The sequence below is a fragment of the Spodoptera frugiperda genome, chromosome 6, assembly GCF_023101765.2.
Source record: "Spodoptera frugiperda isolate SF20-4 chromosome 6, AGI-APGP_CSIRO_Sfru_2.0, whole genome shotgun sequence".
Classification (NCBI taxonomy): domain Eukaryota; kingdom Metazoa; phylum Arthropoda; class Insecta; order Lepidoptera; family Noctuidae; genus Spodoptera; species Spodoptera frugiperda.
The window spans coordinates 13,191,137-13,210,538 of NC_064217.1; the positions used below are offsets into that span (position 1 = coordinate 13,191,137).

General features: G+C 36.8%; 2 protein-coding genes and 1 non-coding gene across 10 annotated transcripts in view; all 3 read right to left on the reverse strand.

Moving 5' to 3' along the window:
• Window positions 1-1,699: 1,699 nt before the first annotated feature.
• On the reverse strand, window positions 1,700-2,798 carry LOC126910749 (uncharacterized). The gene has a single exon (XM_050694212.1). The coding sequence runs from the start codon at window positions 2,627-2,629 to the stop codon at window positions 1,997-1,999; it is 633 nt and encodes a 210-aa protein (XP_050550169.1). The 5' UTR covers window positions 2,630-2,798; the 3' UTR covers window positions 1,700-1,996.
• Window positions 2,799-7,392: 4,594 nt separating this feature from the next.
• Window positions 7,393-7,464, reverse strand: Trnah-gug (transfer RNA histidin (anticodon GUG)). The gene has a single exon. It is a non-coding gene; the product is annotated as a tRNA-His (tRNA).
• A 1,932-nt stretch (window positions 7,465-9,396) lies between these two features.
• Window positions 9,397-19,402, reverse strand: part of LOC118267806 (serine/threonine-protein kinase minibrain) — a 35,846-nt gene continuing 25,840 nt past the window's right edge. For 5 of the 8 annotated variants that reach the window (XM_050694382.1, XM_035582006.2, XM_035582002.2 and 2 more), the window contains exons 5-10: window positions 18,962-19,074; window positions 16,187-16,396; window positions 15,538-15,626; window positions 14,956-15,085; window positions 14,334-14,469; window positions 9,397-12,795 (exon numbers count right to left, since the gene is read on the reverse strand). In XM_050694382.1, the coding sequence (XP_050550339.1) occupies window positions 12,665-12,795; window positions 14,334-14,469; window positions 14,956-15,085; window positions 15,538-15,626; window positions 16,187-16,396; window positions 18,962-19,074 (809 nt within the window). In that variant the 3' untranslated portion in view covers window positions 9,397-12,664. Of the gene's footprint in view, window positions 12,796-13,424; window positions 13,519-14,333; window positions 14,470-14,955; window positions 15,086-15,537; window positions 15,627-16,186; window positions 16,397-18,961; window positions 19,075-19,402 lie in introns of those variants that run through there. The other 3 variants (XM_035582004.2, XM_050694383.1, XM_035582009.2) reach the window with 3 other exon arrangements.

The following is a 19,402-nucleotide window of genomic DNA, read 5'->3' on the forward strand; positions in this document are numbered from 1 at the left end:
AATGGACTTGTAAGGGTTTAGTTTTACTACATAGCCGTTAGAGACAAGAGATTATTAAGCAATCAATCTATCAAACATCTTAATTCGTTAGTTGTATTAAATCATGATGACACTCATTTAACATGAAGCGAGTCTTTTTATATACACAGGACCTAACACCATGGTACTAATTACTCAATTTTGGAACACTGCCCCGCAAATAGAACCTGCTGTTCTAAGGCCGGCAATGATACCTGTTTTTCTCAGCGTTATTTAGGGAAAATAGTTACAAAGACTGCCTATCCCATCCTAGGGCATTAACTACAGCTGCGCTTTCATTCAATAAACTAACTTCACAGACCTTTTCCAAAACTCTACGAGTATAAGGTTCCATTTCCTAAATAAACAGCTCCAACATATTGGACTGAACACGGTTTCATAGAAAAAAGTCCAACACTTGCAAAAGATGGTGTCACACAAAATTCTGATGTAAATACAAATATTCAAAGTCGAAAATTCCTTTTCGTTTCCCCAAACTCGATTCTCGATAGCTGCAGAACATTTCATAAATATTGAGAACAAAGGATGCTTTTAAGATCTCTCCTTAACGGTTCGTTTGTCTCAAGTTCTAGTTCAAACGGTACAGAAGATGTTTATTGTGTTGGTTTTAGTTACAGCCGACATAAGTCGTCTCTTGCTCGGTAAAGGCCATAACTAGGATAGTGCTTATAAATTCCTTGTACTAAAAAAGGGAGAAATTGTTATACTTTGTTCATGATAGGTTTAACATGATTGCCAAGGTCTCTATTTATTTAATATTTGCTTACAAACTTACCTGAATGTTCTATGTGGGCAAATAGATACCATAGGTTTTTAAAAGTTGTACTTAATGCTTAGTATGGGTACACTTACTTACCTCAATGTTCTATGGGGGTAAATAGATATCATAGGTTATTAAAAGTGGTATTAGTTAATGTTTAATGGTGGTATGGTTATGATACGATAGTTGGTAGGTTTAGGGCTTCAAATCCTAAGTAACAAGAACCATAGTAGCAAGTGAATGTGCAAACATTTCCATGAAAACTGGTGTAATATTTACTATGGAACCTAAGTACTATCTATCTATAGGAGATAACATCTATCCCAAAGGCAATTTATGGCTCTTATGAATACATGATATAATATAAGAACAGGAATCAGATAAATCACACCACTATTACGCCAATTACGCAACGGTCAGGCTTCCCTTAATCCGTATGCTCGGTCCCAAGTTAGAAAAAGGGCTCAGAAGCGACCCAACTTATACTCAGCCTCCATGATTCAAATTGATTTATGTCCGCCGATAAGCAGATCGAAAACTTTCCCAACTAACCATTTTCAGAAGCTCACACGAAGTGGGAAAAACTATTGTTTCACTCTTCAGTTGCGTAACGCCGAGTGCTATTGTAATAAGTTATTGGCGGAAGGATTTGTGGCTATAAGTTAGCCCGCGCACGGTGCCCTGATTCCACAGATATTGATCTTTCCAAGTCGGACGCTCGCTCCGTCGACGAAAGAAAAACGATCACAGTTTAACGAAAGGGAACACCAGAATCTAATTACGTTTTCCTACTTTACTTTTTGGCGTCCTTCGTAAACAATTTAGCTTAACATATTCATTAATAGATCGATTAATTGCTGCACTGATCACCTACAAATACAATTGTTAAACGACACAGCATTTGTTTTGTTTGATTATAGGTATATTTCTGTAGTAACGAGGCACATTACATGGGTAAAAAGAAATGAATATCCGTCAAAATGTAGCCGTTTCACCACAAATGCGCCCTCATCCATCATAGGTAATCGGAAACGATCATTGCAAAAATGAGTATAATTTACTGTGAGCTTCGCATTTTACAGTCGACCCAAATTGCTGCCATTACATGCTACATGACACTGCGGTACACCATAACGACTGTCCATTTTGTTCAAAATGATTGTATACCCAATAATCCGGCAACTAGTGTAGTCTCTGCTATGTGACTTTTCTAGTCTTCTTAAATGGAGGTTCGACGAGAATTTTTTCATCCCTTCGGCGTTTTTTTATCATGGGAGTAACACATTTCATGGGGGTAACACATTTCATGGAGCTTCCGACAACAATCCTTTCGATCACGCGATACTGTTTATCGCAGAATGGCCTCAGGACGGCAAAACTTATACCCAACGCTTTGCCTTTCAGAAGATCCTCACGCAACATCGTGTTGTCACATAGGCGAGTCTTTACGTATTTTAGGAGATGGTCTAGTTCAAGGTTTGTCAGTTTTACTAAAGCTGCAATAGCTATTTTATCATGATCTTCAGAGTCTTTGAGTTCTACTTCCAGCTTAATGTCACTGCCGCCAGACGGGTAAATGACTTCTTGTAGCTGGAAGCGATTGGGGCCCGCTCCGACCATTAAAACGCATCTGAAGTTGTTCTGTCTACCGACTACCGTGTTCAGCCAATTTGAGTTCCGATCTAACGCTGCTAGCAAGAAGTTAATGAAATCGCCAACTTCCTTCTGCTTCTTGTAAGATGCGATAGCTGCTAGAGCCACCTCGGGCAGCTCCGCAGTCTTGTCAGGTAGTTCTCGTGGCTTTTTGACGGGGAGTCTCTTACTTGCCATCGTCACTGTCAGCCTTTTGAACAAACTCTTAACACTTCTAAAAATATTTCGAACACGTTTAGTCTGAAATTTTGCCGTTTTTAGAAAAATTGGACGAACAAAAATATTTTTGGTGTCTTTTTTACTGTTTGAATTTTGTTTGTCACTTTGAAGTTTACCTCAGCCATGCGTTACGTTTACTTTAACTCTTTGGTGTCGGCCAGTTTTTATTACTCCTAAAAAATATTGGTAAGAGGTTGAATACCTAGTCATTGGTTACCTAGGGCATGATTTAGGAAAAATATGGGGTTTGATAATTAGATTTTGGTTATGAATAATAAATCAGAATACTTATTACGAGCAATAATTTCGCCTACGCCGCCGCCTACTAGTCCTACAATAACGATAAGGCGCGTAGGTAGGGAGTAAACCTACATTATGTAGATAATTACTTTATTCCGACGGTGCGGTGCAGTAAAAACTTCGATCCAACAGCCATAAACGATGGTAAAGGTATTTGAAACAGTTAAATAGTGATCGTAAATGCAAAATGCTAGTTGGAATTCCAATAAACTCGTTTGGTCGAATGCAAGTCGCGATCAGATTTGTGGCATTTCCATATGAATTTGTTGTTGATATGGATTCAGAATTTTAATAGATATGTTAGTTTTAAGGTTGGTTTTACTAACTAGTCGTAATGCTAGTACTAAATAGTACTAATAGTCCAATAATTGGATTTATTACTTCTTCTATTGGTCTTAAAGTAGGTTAGTTAGTTTCTAATTGTTTATCTCATGACTACATACCTACTTTTTTAAAAGAATAGGTGGCAAACGAGCCTTCCCATCACCTGAAGGTACGCGATCAGCGCCGGCCATGGACACCTTAACACCCGAGGAGCCACTGGAACGTTGCCGGACTTGCCGGCTTTTAAAAAGGAATAGCCACGCTTGATTTTTTACGATTTTTTTCTTTTTCGATTCAATCATTTTCTCAAGTATCTTCTTCTAGCTAAACCTAACCTTAATCTAAACTACAGATTATAATACTAGATATAATATAATTCATCACTAAACATTAATTACTTGGTATTTTAACTTCAGATCCTTGCCAAAAATCTTTAAGACTAACTTAAAAAAATATTATTACCCACACATACCAAACTCACGATACACGATAACAATAATGAGACCAACGACTAGAACTAAAGACTATTATAATTAGGTTTATAATCCAATTAATTATTGTCTAGCAGCTAATACGAAAGCAGGTCTGAGAGCATTGACCTTTACTCATACATTAACAATTTAAAATGTTTATCGTTCGGCTGGCGATGAGAGAACATTGTAGAGGCAATTAAGAAGTAATTTGCTTACTATGTAAGACTACTTATGAGGTCAGCAGTGATGTAAAGTAGCCCTTTACCTAATATCAGTTATGATTAGTTAAGACTTAAATTAGTTTCGAATCAGTTGATCTGTGAAATAAACATTGTTACGATATACACATCTAATAGCTAGTTATATAAAATTTCCATGTCACAATGTTAGTTACCGTACTCATCCGAAACGGCTTTACTGATTTTTACCAAATTTTATATGTGTATTCAGTAGGTTTGAGAATCGGCTACTATCTATTTTCTAGAAATAATTTAGTTACAAGACAAAACAACGTTTGCCAGGTCAACTAGTAATCGTATAAAATCCAGTTCTAGAATTTGTCTCGAAAAGTGCCCTCAGTTTGGCAATAAATTAAGTCTTCTGTCTATGTATTTCTAGGACTTAAAACATTACATTTTACTTAGTTGTACACTAAGTAAAATGTAATAACGGTACGTAAAGTAATGTGTTCGCTGATATGATAGAAAAAAATAGTTAATAGATTCTCTTTAAATCGAGCAGAAGTAAAACACTTGTAACTAGCCTTTTTCACCATTTAGTTACTCCAAACTTGGCGTGAGGTGTCATTAGTGTCATTTAGTTATAGATTGTATTTTGATTGAGATTGTATTTATCTGTATCAATTGAACAGTTTTATGCACACATGCTGTTATTACATTTTTAGTTCCTTTAATCATAATTCTGCTCACTCTTGCTATTCCAATTTACTTTCGACATTGGCAGAATAGTCGACATCGGCTCAATTTGCTATTAAAAAAAAATATTTATAATGAAAACAAGTGACGTTAAATGTCACCTATCTTAGCTTAGGGGTTCCGTAAACTTAAAAAGAGTTTGAAGAAAACCGGATTTATTTATTACTAAGTAGATGCCTAATATACTAATCTCTCGCCACTTAATACGAAATACCTTTATAACATAAAGATAAACTAATGGGATAAGTACAAATGATTTGACATTTATTAATACCTTGTTAATAAAAAATAAAGCCAAGTCTGAATATTAGAGTGACGCAAATGAAACAGGTTCGAATCCAAGTGTAGTGCGATATGATCTAATATTTGAAATGCCATCGTCCAATCGTTGATCGTGCATCGAACCTGTTCTTAGTTTTTGCGTTAGTATTTACCTTTTCTATTAAGTAGTTATGTTATGGGTGACTTTGTCGTGAATTGTCAATCTTGTGGGTAATTTTAGATGAAATAATTTTGCGGTTGTTTGGTTTAAACATCGATTTTATTCTGTCTTATTCAAGTCTTGTTCATCTCTTAATATTAATACTGTATTTGTGTCAAAGGGTATATTAGACGTAGGGTCTATCTAGGTACATTTCCGAGCTAGATACGAGCTACGTTCTTTTGAAGGACGAAAATCATCGAATGACTTCTCTTGCCTTGGGTGAGACAAGAGGGAGTGTCAATCTCTTACTGACTAAAATACCACCTTTTCTACTACTGGTTCGATCCGAACTCCCGGTAAGGTCTTCCACAGCTCTGGTCAGGAAAATGTCATACTACGGACTTAGTACTCATCATAGTGAAAAAACTCAAACCTACTTTTTTATTATTTCATTATTATAAGTAGTTACCTCCCTGTGTAGGTTGTCTAACATTCAATTCAACGATGTTTAATTACCTGCTCGTCTAATATAAACGATTAGAAATAGGTTTAGATTTAAATTAGGTTAGAAAATAATTAGAATTAGGTTTAATAGTTGATACGTCACCTACTTCGTTTAAGTTTTGTATACCCGCATTATCACCTGATCAGGTAATATCATATTTATTTGTACCTACTTACGTTTGATATTTACAACTCAATATTTTCAAGTGTTTAGAGTGATTGACAAAATTATTCACTCAATTTTGTGGTGAAATTTCTTACGAGGTTTGTGTTAATTTCCTTACCTACATGCTTACTGACATAATTTCCATCAAAACTGCAGTGTCTGCAGTCTGCAGCTACATTCTAATTAATGTTAATTCAGATCTAATTAGTTGGACTCAGTTATAATTGTTCGATGCTAGCTCTCAATTAAGTGTACCTCGGTGCTTGTACAGTGCAACTGTGCAGGTGTTGCCTGCGGACGTAGGTACTACCGGGTTCGACAGACCGGCAAGTGTCGGAATATCAATTTTCAACATGTGGGGTCGATTGTCGATTCGATACGAACTACTGCACACCGCTAACACTTCGTCATAAACCACAGTACATATCTATTGAACTCAGTTATAGCTTCGATAAATCAATCTAAACAAAAATTTGTCAATCGACCCGCAACAAATAAAATCAGCTGTCAATAAAACTAATTACAACCTTACTCCACTAGACATAGGGGTGATAAGGCTCACAGACAACTTACTACCTGCAATTTATTATTTTATTTTTATATCGTTACCACCGTAACTATAAATTAGCTAATCAAACAGAACATTCGTGCGGAAACGCCGCGGTCGGTGCAGAAAAAATTACTAACGCGAGAAATTGCCTTTCAAAGGGAAATAGCGAACGAGATCGCGCCGCGTATCGAGGTCAAACAATATATACGTACTTATGTAGAGCGCCCCAGCGCAGGCATGAGCCAAATAGGTTAGGTCTAACATCGCCAAAACAATATAACTTACCTAAAACAGCATTCACATCCAATAGGTACTTATTCCGTTACAAGATTCGCTTCAACGGTCGTCGGCAATGCTGTCACTCACGCACACACACACAAATACACCGTAGTAAACGTCATAACCAACGTTTACATCGTTAATTACACTATTTCGCGTTGTTTTCCGACGCTGCCAACAATATATCACATGTAGAACAACTTTAACTTGCACATATAACGGTCACCAGTCACAAAATGTTAATGAATCATTGAAAAAACGTATTTTTTAGGCAAAGACAGACCTAATCACCACTCCTTTTCTCTCACGGATTTCTGTGATAGCGAACAGCTGCGGCGTGTGTTGTACCAAAACAAATACCCGTAACGCCATCTATTGACATTTTATGCGTAATTTATACATGTGGGGCTTGGTGTCAATGCACTCCGGTGAACTTCTCTACACTAATTGCTGTAGACGCGCCTAGATGGCGCTGCGTGCAAGTTGCGGTTGACTTGTGATAAACATGATGAATAATAAATGAACATAATTTTGATCAAGTTAACAATGCAAGGAAATGTTTTGTTTTTAATAAAAAATGTATTTGATAAGAATAATACCGCAACATTGTATAAATCAAAGTTAACTTTTATTAGTTTTCAAGCTTCGAAAAATATCAACGTTATTCTGTATAATAATTAGAAAAAAAGGCATAAAAAAGGCCAAAAACATTTAAAAAATAGTTAGAAAGTCAAAAAGAATACTCCGCCGTAACAGTGTATGACACTGCCGTGACCAGGATTCGAACCTGGGTTACTACGGCCACAACGTAGGGTCCTAACCACTAGACGATCACGGCTATCGGAGCAGATACTAATGCTGTCGAAATTAGTAGCCGCTATCGAAGTAATATTTTAGCACCCCAGTAATAGAATAATTTGTTAGGTAATTAATTCACATAAAAGAAAATGTTTGGAATCGCTAGTTGTTGCCTTAATATAAAATTCTACTTTAATGTTTCATTGCTGATTAAATTATGACACTTGGTACTAACTTCATATCCATGTTCATAATTATACCTTTCATCGAAATTGAAATGATATAGTTCCCTACTTTCTAAGTAGCTACATTTAAAGACATTTATAATGCTAATTATATTTAATTATTGCTTGCAAAAATAAAACAAGACAGTCATTCTTTGAAAAATCACTGACAGTCAAGTCAGTATTTTGTGACTAAGTATGTGTGAATAAGATGGAATAATTAATTAAATAAACTTACAAACAAGTTTAGTTTTCCACTTTTAATTACTCTCCTATAGTATCCAATCCCTATAGAATGTGTTTACATATTTTGTAATATTAATTTATTTATTGAGTTATATTGAGTGTGGGAGGTCATGCTTGAGCCAGCTCCACCAGAGTGATATCACGGCCTCACAGAAAACAGTTGGCGTTGTTTCACCGTGTAAGGTTATCGGAGGCAAAACCACCCATGACCTCCTCCTCTCCATTCCCTAAATCTCCAATTTTCAAATCCCTAATGCACTTGTAACTTGTCTAGTGTTTCAGGTGTCCTTTGCTGACCATTAAGTGATCCGTCTGCTCGCCTGCCGGCTTTACCTATAGAAGACCACATTTTTCTCCTCGTCAGTAGGTAATTATATTTTCTTAGTCTCTACTCGCCTACATAAATATACTAAATAAGCTGACCCGGCAAACTTCATACTGCCTCAAACATTTGGTTCTCATCTTTTAGACCTGCCCAGGACTTCCATAAATAATTTAAGACCAAAATTAGCCAAATCGGTGCAGCCGTTCTCGAATTTTAGTGACACTAATTAACAGCAATTGATATCTTTAGAAGCAAATTCTTTTTGTGTACCTATAAATAATTATGTAAATACACAGTGCAGTGTATTAGTCAAGGAACATCTTAACAAGCTGCGCTACATATCGCCATGTATTCTTTATTGCTGAGGTTCCACAGTACTTACTTATTAATTTATCGAACATGATAGTTCTCCATTAAGTATTATCTGTGGTACATACATACTTACCAACCTCACGCCTATCTCCCATCATCCCATGGGGTATGCAGTGTCTATGGAACGCCGATTGCTACGAATATTACATATTATCTGTGGTTTGTTTAGAATAGATGATAGTCCGAAAAAATAGAGGGCAATTGCAATAAACGCTAGGAACACATAATAACTGAAACACATTACGTAGTACATTGTATGCCTCTCTCTCTCTCTCATGTATCCCATTTCAACTTGTGAGATTTGACGTCATAGTGTGCTATTATTATTAATTTATTAGTTGTTATCATGATGCCATTTGTTATCATTTTTAATATCAACTACAAGCTAACGCAATGTGGTAAAAAATTATATGAACCTAGTTTGCAGACTGGGTTCATATAATTTTTTTATTTTTGCAAAAATACAATACCTATATTAAGAACAATTCGTAGATTACACAGAGTTGCTTCGTGCGGGAATCGAACCCGATACACGATGCGTGGCAGCTGGTTGCCCAGCCACACCGCTCCAACCGTGCAAGAAATGGGTATTTATAGGCAATAGGTAGTTTCTTCTTGTTAATCGATTTCAGAATTCTCATTACACACTGTAGTCAGTGTGAGTATAGTAGGCATGGGCATAACTGGACAAAACACTCTCAGGAAATAATAGACAAGAATGCATAATCAAACCTTTATTAATTGGAAAATATTCTGCCGATACTGCTCCTCCATAACAACACAGGGATAAATAAAAATAAATATATCAATTGCTATCGTTTATTGATTTAAAATACAAAACTTAGTGACATAAAGCTCTATCCTTTTATTGTTACAGTGCCTGCGAACTGACAATCCGATAGGAAATAAACACTTTAGCTCATCGCTTCGCGCACCACCACATGCCAACTCACACATTCCATATAACCCCATACTGTCACAGTACAAATAAATAGTATAGTATATTACATACTCAAGCGCAAACATCTAGGGCCATCCTTGAGTAATGGATTTAGTTAGAACTATATCAAAGGTTGGTGTTTTACGTGGTCGTTATCACTTAACATCCCGACTAGTTTGTCAATTATTAACATTTTCACGGCAGATTTCCCCCTCGACTTGGTACCATAACAAGGTAGCTATGTCACAAAATTAAATTAATCATTGTCTTAAGTTATACACAAGTGTTACACTGAGTAAATCATATAACTGTATATTATACGGTGGATACAGCATCTATTTTAGCATAGTTATCCAGTTAAAAGGAACTAAAATATTAAAACAATTATAATAATGTATATTACAATTAGGTACACTTGATAACATGTGCCGCTTCTGACTGTACAAATGTTGTAAATTCTGTTGTAACCTCTGTTTTGTTGATTTTGGCGTAATTTGTCTTTTGTCAATATAAATACCGACAGTTGGCGACTGTCTTCTTATGTGCTATATCCCTATTTACATTAGTGTACCTTGGTGCAGGCACTTACTGGCGACATCGCCAAACACAACGCTAATAAGCAATAATATCCAGCACATTGAGCAATAGCAGCAGACCGGCGAAGTAGTTCCACGGTGCCCGCGTCACAAAGTCCGTCGTGTCCAACGCGCGAGTCCATCGACATTTTAAATTTTGTCGTACCGCAATGCAGTTGCCACCTTTTTGTATGTAGGACCCCGTAATTTGGTTCTCGCATATATGTATCTCGTAATGCGGACATCATACAATGATGCGACCAAATAAATTACCTCATTGTATATCGAGAGCACCAATACTCTAAGCAAGTAATTTCTCCCCCTACCAAATAGTGAGTATGAGAAGCTCGAGCACGAGCTCATCTAAGAGGCTCGCCGCGTCACACGAAGGAGTGGAGCAGCTCCTCGCGTACGAGGATACCGGGAGACCGGGAACCTTCGCAGTTCAGTCAGAAATCTGAACTAGTATCCACTGCTATCCTTCCAAACCCTCCGCCTATCTCATCTCAGACTGTCCACCATTCCAAATCCTCAAACTATCTCTCCAACGTCTTTTATATGACATCATTTGACATGTTTCCGCAGTGGAATTTCCATCACTGCGCCTATAGCCAAGGCGTGAATATCGTTGGAACAAATAGTCCGAGGGTTGCCTGACCCTCACAACAACGCTCTCAGTGCTGGAGTGACCCTGGCCACATCTTCAGCGTCCACATAGAGCAGAGGTTCACACGAACAGTTACGCATTTGTACAGTCAGGAGTGACACGAACACAATTTAATATTTTACATACATTTGGAAACCTGCCTGTCGATAACATCGTTATTGCTCTAACATTATCAAATTAAACGTGTTTCCCATACTTATTCCTTAACTCTCTCTAACATCCCTATATCTCATGAAGCAGAAAAGTATTACAGTAAATATTATACAGATATTTGAAAAATTTATAATACAGAACAGCGAGATTAGAAATAGATTCAAATCTACAATTAAATGAAATAGATAGCACGTATTATTAGATAAATCAAATGTAGAAAAATACTTTAATGCTTCATGTAAACGAATAGCTGTACCATACATGTGTTTCGTTTAAAAATAAATCCATTTTAGGAAGGTTTATTTTATAAAAACTCGCAACAATACTTTGCGATATGAAATAATTTGCTATCAGTTGCAATTCGTCATAAGTAGCTGCTTTATTCTGAACAATTGTCATTTCAGTCAATTTCTTAACTAAAAATAATTGAACATAAAAATTTTACTATATCACGACATGGTCAGAATAAAGAAGCTACGCTCCAGGACCGCTACTAACAAGATCTTTCAAGTCTATGGACAACTGTACACGTTCTCGGCAGCATCTGCTACTCGAGACAATCCTCACTCAATCCCACAACTTCACATTTGCTAACCTTTATCTAGAATGTGTGCATCCACATTCTCGCCATCTTAAATGCAATTTAAGATCACCCACGAACAAAAGTCAACAAAACTCAATAACCAAATATTGACAATAATTTGATTACTTTACATCGAGCGACCAAAAAGTCGTTAATTAGTAGCGGGCCTTACACATAAAAAGTTCCGGCACAATAAGGCAGTGATTCAGTGTATGCTATACAAAATATCTCCGTTTACAAAGTTTCAACCAGTCTGTTGCAATGAGGTTAGTCTATTGTAGATTCAAATCCAAAAAGGTTGAACAAGTCAGTTTAATTCAATTTATTAACTCTTATCTGAAATACCCAAATTTTTATATATGTTTCAACATTTGTCATAACCTACAAGTACATTTTGTGTTTTATAGAATTACCTATACACTATTCTCTGTTTTACACATCGTCTGAATATTCCAATGGGTCAAAGTAACCTATACGCGTTAAATGGAACACTTGGGACCTTCATCACAAGCGTTATACATTCGAAATAAAACATTTTTACAATATACAACAACTCTGAAATGCGAGGGCATAGTTTTATTTAAATAATTTAAGTGTGTACGAGTGTGTGTCGAATCGAATCAATTTGTGCAATAACAAAAATACTTAATCTATTTCTTCGTTTGTATAAACAAATTCTCATTGGCCCTTTGAATTTCAGTCATCAGTTGCCGACACTTTAAGAATATAAAGCTTGCGATAATTAAAACCGAACGAAAGCCTAACTAGCATAGATCGTAACTAAACTATAGATTATCCAGTTTATGTCGCAGTCTGTATCGATTAGTCGGTTTCCTAAATTTTATATACAATATTTATTTTCTACCATATTGCGTCCTTGATATGCATCGCGTAACAATAAAAAAACCTAGCTCTCATGCCCTCGATGCGTCCGGATGCGATGAACGGGACCGTCGCCGTCGCGGTCGGCGATCTCTCGGAACGTTCTCTAAGTACTGTCGGTGAAGCGATCAAGAAACAAATAATACAAATACACGGTACACGGTACAACGTAACAAATCGTCACCATAATATTTCTTTACAGTCAGACTTATCGTATTAAATAAAAATATAGAATCATAAATATCGGATTCAGTCCAGGAGTGTGGCGGGGCGCTAGTGGATGGCCACGGGGCTGTGCGCCAGCGGACACACGGGCGCCAGCAGCTCGGCCGAGCGCCGCGCGCCCTCCACGTCCATGCGCTCGGCGCCGCCGCCGCCCACGCCGCCCCACACGCGCGCGCCCACTGCACACAACACGATCACTCTACCGGCTACTCATGTTACACGCCAACACTACAACTAACATTCACAGGAGTAGTCAAATTATATCAAAAAAATATTGGTGTTGCAATCAAATTAAAGTAAAATACGTAAACAAGTAAGAATTCTATAAATGGTAATAATAGTATTTGCTATACATACATAAATAGATAAAAATAGGAACACAGAAAATAAAAACATTAAAGTCTGCGGCTTGTGTTTGGTTTTATATTTAGTGTAACTTAACATTTATTCTTAGCATAGTTAAAAAAATTTAAATGACTCCATTTCATTAGAAATAGGATATTGGATTTTTTGACATTTGAAGTAACTAGAGTTGTTGTGGGGATAAAATCGTGACATAAATATGAAAGTACATATAATGTTATAATGATTAATTCAATCGACAATGTTATAACAACTCTAGCGACATCAAATACCGAAAACCTCAACAACCTTCTCAAATGAAACGGAGTACAGAGGTGGGTAAATAATAAGGTGGGGAACAAACTCAGGCCGCAGACGGCAGGTACACAGAAGCCATGCGTGAGCGACATGCTCGCATGCTACGGAGGGCGCATAACATTCCGAAGTGAGTAGAGTGAGGGCAGACCTGGCACGATATCGTTAGGCACTAGTGTGGCGGCGCTAGTGTCGCGGGCCGGGGCCGCCGGACCGCTCTAGTCATCGCGGGTCCGACGGGCCATCTGCCGCCACAACATATAGCCAACATTAAAAACGTACACACTGCATGGAAGTTACCGGACCAATATTGCCTTTAATGGGACGAACATTAAAAATTTTGATTGAATTAATTATGGTTAGAGAATATTTTTTTATCATTATTTTAATGTTAAAAATGTATAGAAAATTATTAATTACTTATCAAGGTGGGTTTTTATTCTTAACTAGATAGTTTACTTGTTGATATTGTAGCATTTTCTCAATGCTGTCTTATTTTACTTTAGTGCTTTACTAAGAAGTAACTTCCATAATTTCAAATGTTTGAGAATTACTTTCTTATTAAAATGATTATGAAGAAGCATTTATGTTAGCAAAGAACACGACACAAGCTTGAAATGATGATATTAGACTTATGTACTATATGGTTTTGTTAGAAATACTGCCTTTAGGAACAACAGTGACCTATTGCATTATTAAAAGAGCATTTATATAAAGCACCATTTCTAGAAGACAAGGGATTCCGAATTTGGTTTGTTTTTAGAAACCCGTTACATATATTGCACATTATTATAATAATTATTTATTTCTAAAGAGATTCATTTACTATTTAAAATTTTCTCCTTACATAATTTTATTCAATTTATTAATTAAGTATATACAATCACATTGTCAGATCAAAGAAAGAAACAGAGGTATTAGCGATACACCTGGTAGAAATTAGTAAGGTTATCCTTGGTGATGGGTAGGCAAATACAATTAGTTTGTTTTAGAACATTTGGTGAATATGAGAGAGGTGTTGAAGAGATTGGGGATTAGGACAAGTGTGATGGAAACTAACCGTGTTGGTGATGCGACTGTGCTTGTTGTGTGTTTGTGGACTCGTCTGCGGTCCGTTTAAAGAAATTATGTTGTAACGCGTAGTACGGCGTCACACGCTGTTTGGGGTCGTACTCCAACATGCGGAGGATTAGGTCCTGGAAATAGATACACGTGTTTTGTTACAAAACTGTTTAGATGACAGCAAAACATTGAGCAACTAACAAGTCACAAACTGTACCATATAATTCTTACACAAAAGAATACAAGAAGTGAATCTCCTTCATAAAAAGGTTCTTGTAATTAGTCTACCTACTGATAGAAATAAATATTCTCCTAGTACTTCCAATAAAAATCCTCCTAGTAACAAACCACTACCAGCTATTTTGCTGATATCGTCCCTTCACCTAGCTGAAGGGCACCCCGTACACTACGTTTCATCATCCTATCAGACAGAACCACTGCTGAAACATAGGCTTTCCCCATGACCTCCAGATCCAATCGGTATGCATCCAGCACGCATTAGACACTGATCCAGCAGTGGAAAGAAACTGATGTATGATGACCACAGAAGCTAGTAAAGAAAGTATATACAGTGTCATCTTGCCGTGACTATAAGAGAGGAGAGGAAAGTGTAACCTTACCTTGAACTTGAGATAGTCGGAGACGGAGTGCCCGGGCTCCCCGCGGCGGCGCGCGGCGGGCCCGCCGCCCTCCACGCCGAGGATGTCGTGCAGCCGCCGCGTGCCCGGCAGCCGGTACTTCCTGTAACCGCTGCACACATTAACACCACTTCGTATATTGTACTCACTCGCTACTAACGCTATAGAATGATGGACTGAATTTCAAACGCATTTTGTCTGCTTTGGAGTTTGAAAATTAACTACAATTGCAAAGCATGAAGCCAAAATGTAGTTAAAATGAAGTCTGTCTAACACAATGTGAAAAAGTTCCACCTTAGTGGAAAATTGGTGAGTGACAGCTTCAGTGCCGGATTCTATGGGTTCTTCACAACAAACGGCGTCATATAGGTTAACTGTATTGAGTTTCGCAAGTGACCATTAAAAGCGAACTTAATCCGGCACTGGATAGCGATATATTTCACAAACGCTATACCATACTTGTCATAGGTATTCATATTGTTAAGAAGTTTCCAATGTTTTAAAATTAGCAATATGTATGTGAAATGAGGACTCGAACAGCATCCACAATTTATTGAAACTCACCTTCCATCCTTTCCATTAACCTTCTTTAATACATAACCACCGCCTTCTGACGCTGGTAATTTGTCAAAGAATTTTCTTGTTTTGTGTGCCTGTGGATGAGAAAAGTACGATTTAGAAATTGATTCAAATTAACTCTGTGTAAATTAACACATTAAACGCCATGGGGGGCAAAAATGACCGGCGCTAACGGAGGATTTGGCTTCAACAGATTTTTGTTGGCAGTCAAAGTGTGAACCGCTAGGGAGTGGAACTCCTTGCCGGAGTCTGTGTTTCCTGATGGGTATAACCTGGGTGTCTTCAAAGCTCGAGTGAATAGGTTGCTTATGGGCAGACGTGCTCCATCGTAGGCAGCATCATTACTTACCATCAGGTGAAATAGCGGCCAAACGTCGACCATCGACATCTATACTGATATTATAAAGCTGAAGAGTTTGTTTGTTTGTTTGTTTGTTTGTTTGAACGCGCTAATCTCAGGAACTACTGGTCCGATTTGAATTATTATTTTTGTGTTGGATAGCGCATTTATCGAGGAAGGTTATAGGCTATAAAACATCACGCTACGACCAATAGGAGCCGAGCAGAGCGGGTGAAACCGCGCGAAAGTAGCTAGTATAAAAAAAGTCTTAAAGAACAAGGATATAAGGCAGACCTGGTCTAACAGATGATCAGGCGGCATGCCGAGCACTTCGACAATTTTGTTCATCTGATCGACCTCGTTGGCTCCACTGAACAACGGCTCGCCCGTGTGCATCTCGACGAGTATGCAGCCCAGCGACCACATGTCTATCGCGAGGTCGTACGGCACGCCGAGCAACACCTCCGGCGACCGGTAAAACCTCGATTGAATGTATTGATATATCTGTAATGAGAAAATTGTATTCTGTTAGCTTCATGTTAGGTAAGTGAGTTAGGTCAGGTTCAAGAAACGATAAAATTCTGTAGTTAACTAGTTGCAAATTTGACCAAGTCAAGTCAGAGGATTCGATTTCAGATTCTTGCTAACTATTGAGTATTTTGATTCCGTAATTCCAACTAACATCTCATGCAGTCTGAAATTGTACAACAGTGACACTGTCACTAAATAACTAGACCAATTTAATAGGCATAAGTTAATAATTTTAATCTATCTACAACGTACCTTTTCAAGGTAGAAACAACGTATTTAATACCTTGTCAAGAGAAATAACGGAAATCATAAAGAAATATACAGTTTACGACAATGCAATATTAATCTATAATCTAATTAGTAAGAACAATACTAAAGTAATTAAATCTAGAAGCTAATTACATTGACTTAGCTAAAGTCAGAGGTCTTTATGAATACAATGCAATAACTGTAACATTTGTAAAGGTGATTTTGAAACATCATTTCAAGACATTAGTTAGTACGCTGCTCATGATGAAGGGTCCCTCTGTGACTCAAAACTAGTAGAACTTTTCTCGATTAATGTACGTCAAAATACCGTGATGTTTTTAATTTAGTATGTCTCACGGTAGTTAGGTATTATGATCGAATATAAACGTGTTGCCACGTGTAACCGTCCTTTGTGACAAAGTAAGTAATAGAATGAATGTTTTAAGTAATAATATTAGGCTAGGCGGGGCTTAGGCTAATCCGTAATTTACTTCTCTATAGGCGTTGTTCGCGGACACATGTTCGCATTCACGACATTATGATATGATATTACCAACACAGATGTACATAATACACATTTAAATACATAGAAAGATTATATACGGATAACAATACATGTTATAAATAAACAAATCGCATCATTATCATAGTATTATTTTTTATCGGATGACCATTTTTTTAATTATTTGTACTGAATAGCAGTGAACGCACATGGACAAACGATGGACCAATTTCAAATACTAAATAGTAATTAGTTACTTATAAAAAATATTATTAAAGGCGAAGAACCATCTAGTTATTTGAATAGCATAGAGAGTCGCCACGCTAATACTGCTACTACGGTTCACTAGTGTAATAACCAAAGAAGTTGGTGAGGTTTTAGAGAGTGAAGCCGTCTGAGTGAATTAGTGAATTTTGAACTCAACCATTTAGGTTCTAATAAGATTAGTCTTGGAACAAATGCAACAGCAAAACTAGTGTTCTTCCGAAATAATAAAGTTAAATATCAATGTACCAAGTAGAAATGCACCGTAGCATTTGTCCAGTTGAAGGAAAACTGACAACTCTATCACCACAATGCGAAATGAGCCGGGACACTCAAGAAAATAAAGTTAAACTTCAACATTGTTGAGTTAAGAGTGAATATTAATATTATAATGAATCAATCTCAGTTGAAACTTACAAAGTAAGTAGCAATTAAGTTTACCACTTCCAACACAATTTGAATAAAGCAAAGAAAGATAACAAGAGGTCTGAAGCGGTCAAGTTCATACCATGACCTTAATTACTTCAGTCTTTACAATATTGAATCATTGCAAACATTGAGAAAACTGATGACAATATAGCTCTTATAATTAGTATATCAAGGTAGATATTCTGGTTTCCTAGTGTACAAGCAACGGTTTCAATTATGGATATAGCCTGATAACACTAGGATTCAAAACTAATAGTAGATTGTATAGTATTACTACTTCATTAAACCCTGATGTCCTGGTATTAACACGTGGAGAAGAATAGCAGTTTCATATAAAATACTGATATTCAGAAGACTCTGTTCTAATAACTGCTCTTAATGTATTGGAAAGGCATATAGGGAGTATCGGTTAAAAAAAGAGCGTTCAAAAATAGATTCATTCACAAAAATGTAAGGATAAAAAAGCGATATCGGAAAGCTATATATAAAATCTCAATTATGAATTAATTAATGGATGTTACGGTACAATGAATGGGTTTATCGTGTGCGTTGTATTACGTTTTAAGTACATGTGCGAAGTTGGCGATAACCTAGCCTCGTCTACGAATCACACGACCCCGTTGTGATTTATCTCAGCAATTAGCGTGTACGGGAATCGAGTCCATAAATCGAGTGACTCGCGTTAGGTGCACTCCGATAACTCACTGTGTTCCATTGAATTTCTTCGTGCTTACACTAATTCATATTTTAATGTTACTATTACGAACATTTAATTATATTAGAATTCTCGGTAATAATTAATCGTAGCTAGTTATTTCATACAGAATAATTAAATAGGTCGCTTTTAGCCTTTGTAATATTTTTAACGTGGCCTTTTTTAAAAATAAAATAAGAATTAATCTAACTTTTTTTGGTTTAGGGCTGTCTGTTGTTAAACAACTGACAACTAATTCGAATTAGTTCTGACTACTGAGAAGCAAAGGGTGACTACAAAGAACAAAGTTCTTTTTTTTCATAGTATTTATTTTAAAAAGGACGTCTAGAGTTTAGGCTATAACAACAGCGGTAGACTAAAGTGCCCCAGGCAGACTTACCCTTTGACCTAGTTGACACGAGCTCCCGAAATCCACAATTTTAATGGCTGACCTTTTCGGGTTGCATAGTAGTATATTCTCGGGTTTAAGATCACAGTGAATTATATTTAGTTCTGGAATACAAAAGAGAGAGGTATTAGTATTGTAGATAAGGGGTAATCTCATCAAGATTTGCTTGACAATAGAATTTCGGGACAGGCTTGTGATATTAAATGGACCTTCTATCAGTTCCGGGAATGTAGGTATAATTAATTCAGATTCAATCGTTCGCAGGTAACTACGCAATTCTTTTGTTAGCCAATAATGGAAGAGATCGTGGAATGATCGGACTATAATAACATAACTTATTTGGAATTAATTACCATCAGTCAACATTCTTCATTGTAGTTTTGTAGAAGATATCAACTGTTTTGTTGGTTAAGACTTTGAACCCGGCTCAGC

Excerpts from the sequence above, each read along its gene's own strand:
- LOC126910749 (XM_050694212.1), bottom strand. The coding sequence starts at position 2,629 with ATGGCAAGTAAGAGACTCCCCGTCAAAAAGCCACGAGAACTACCTGAC.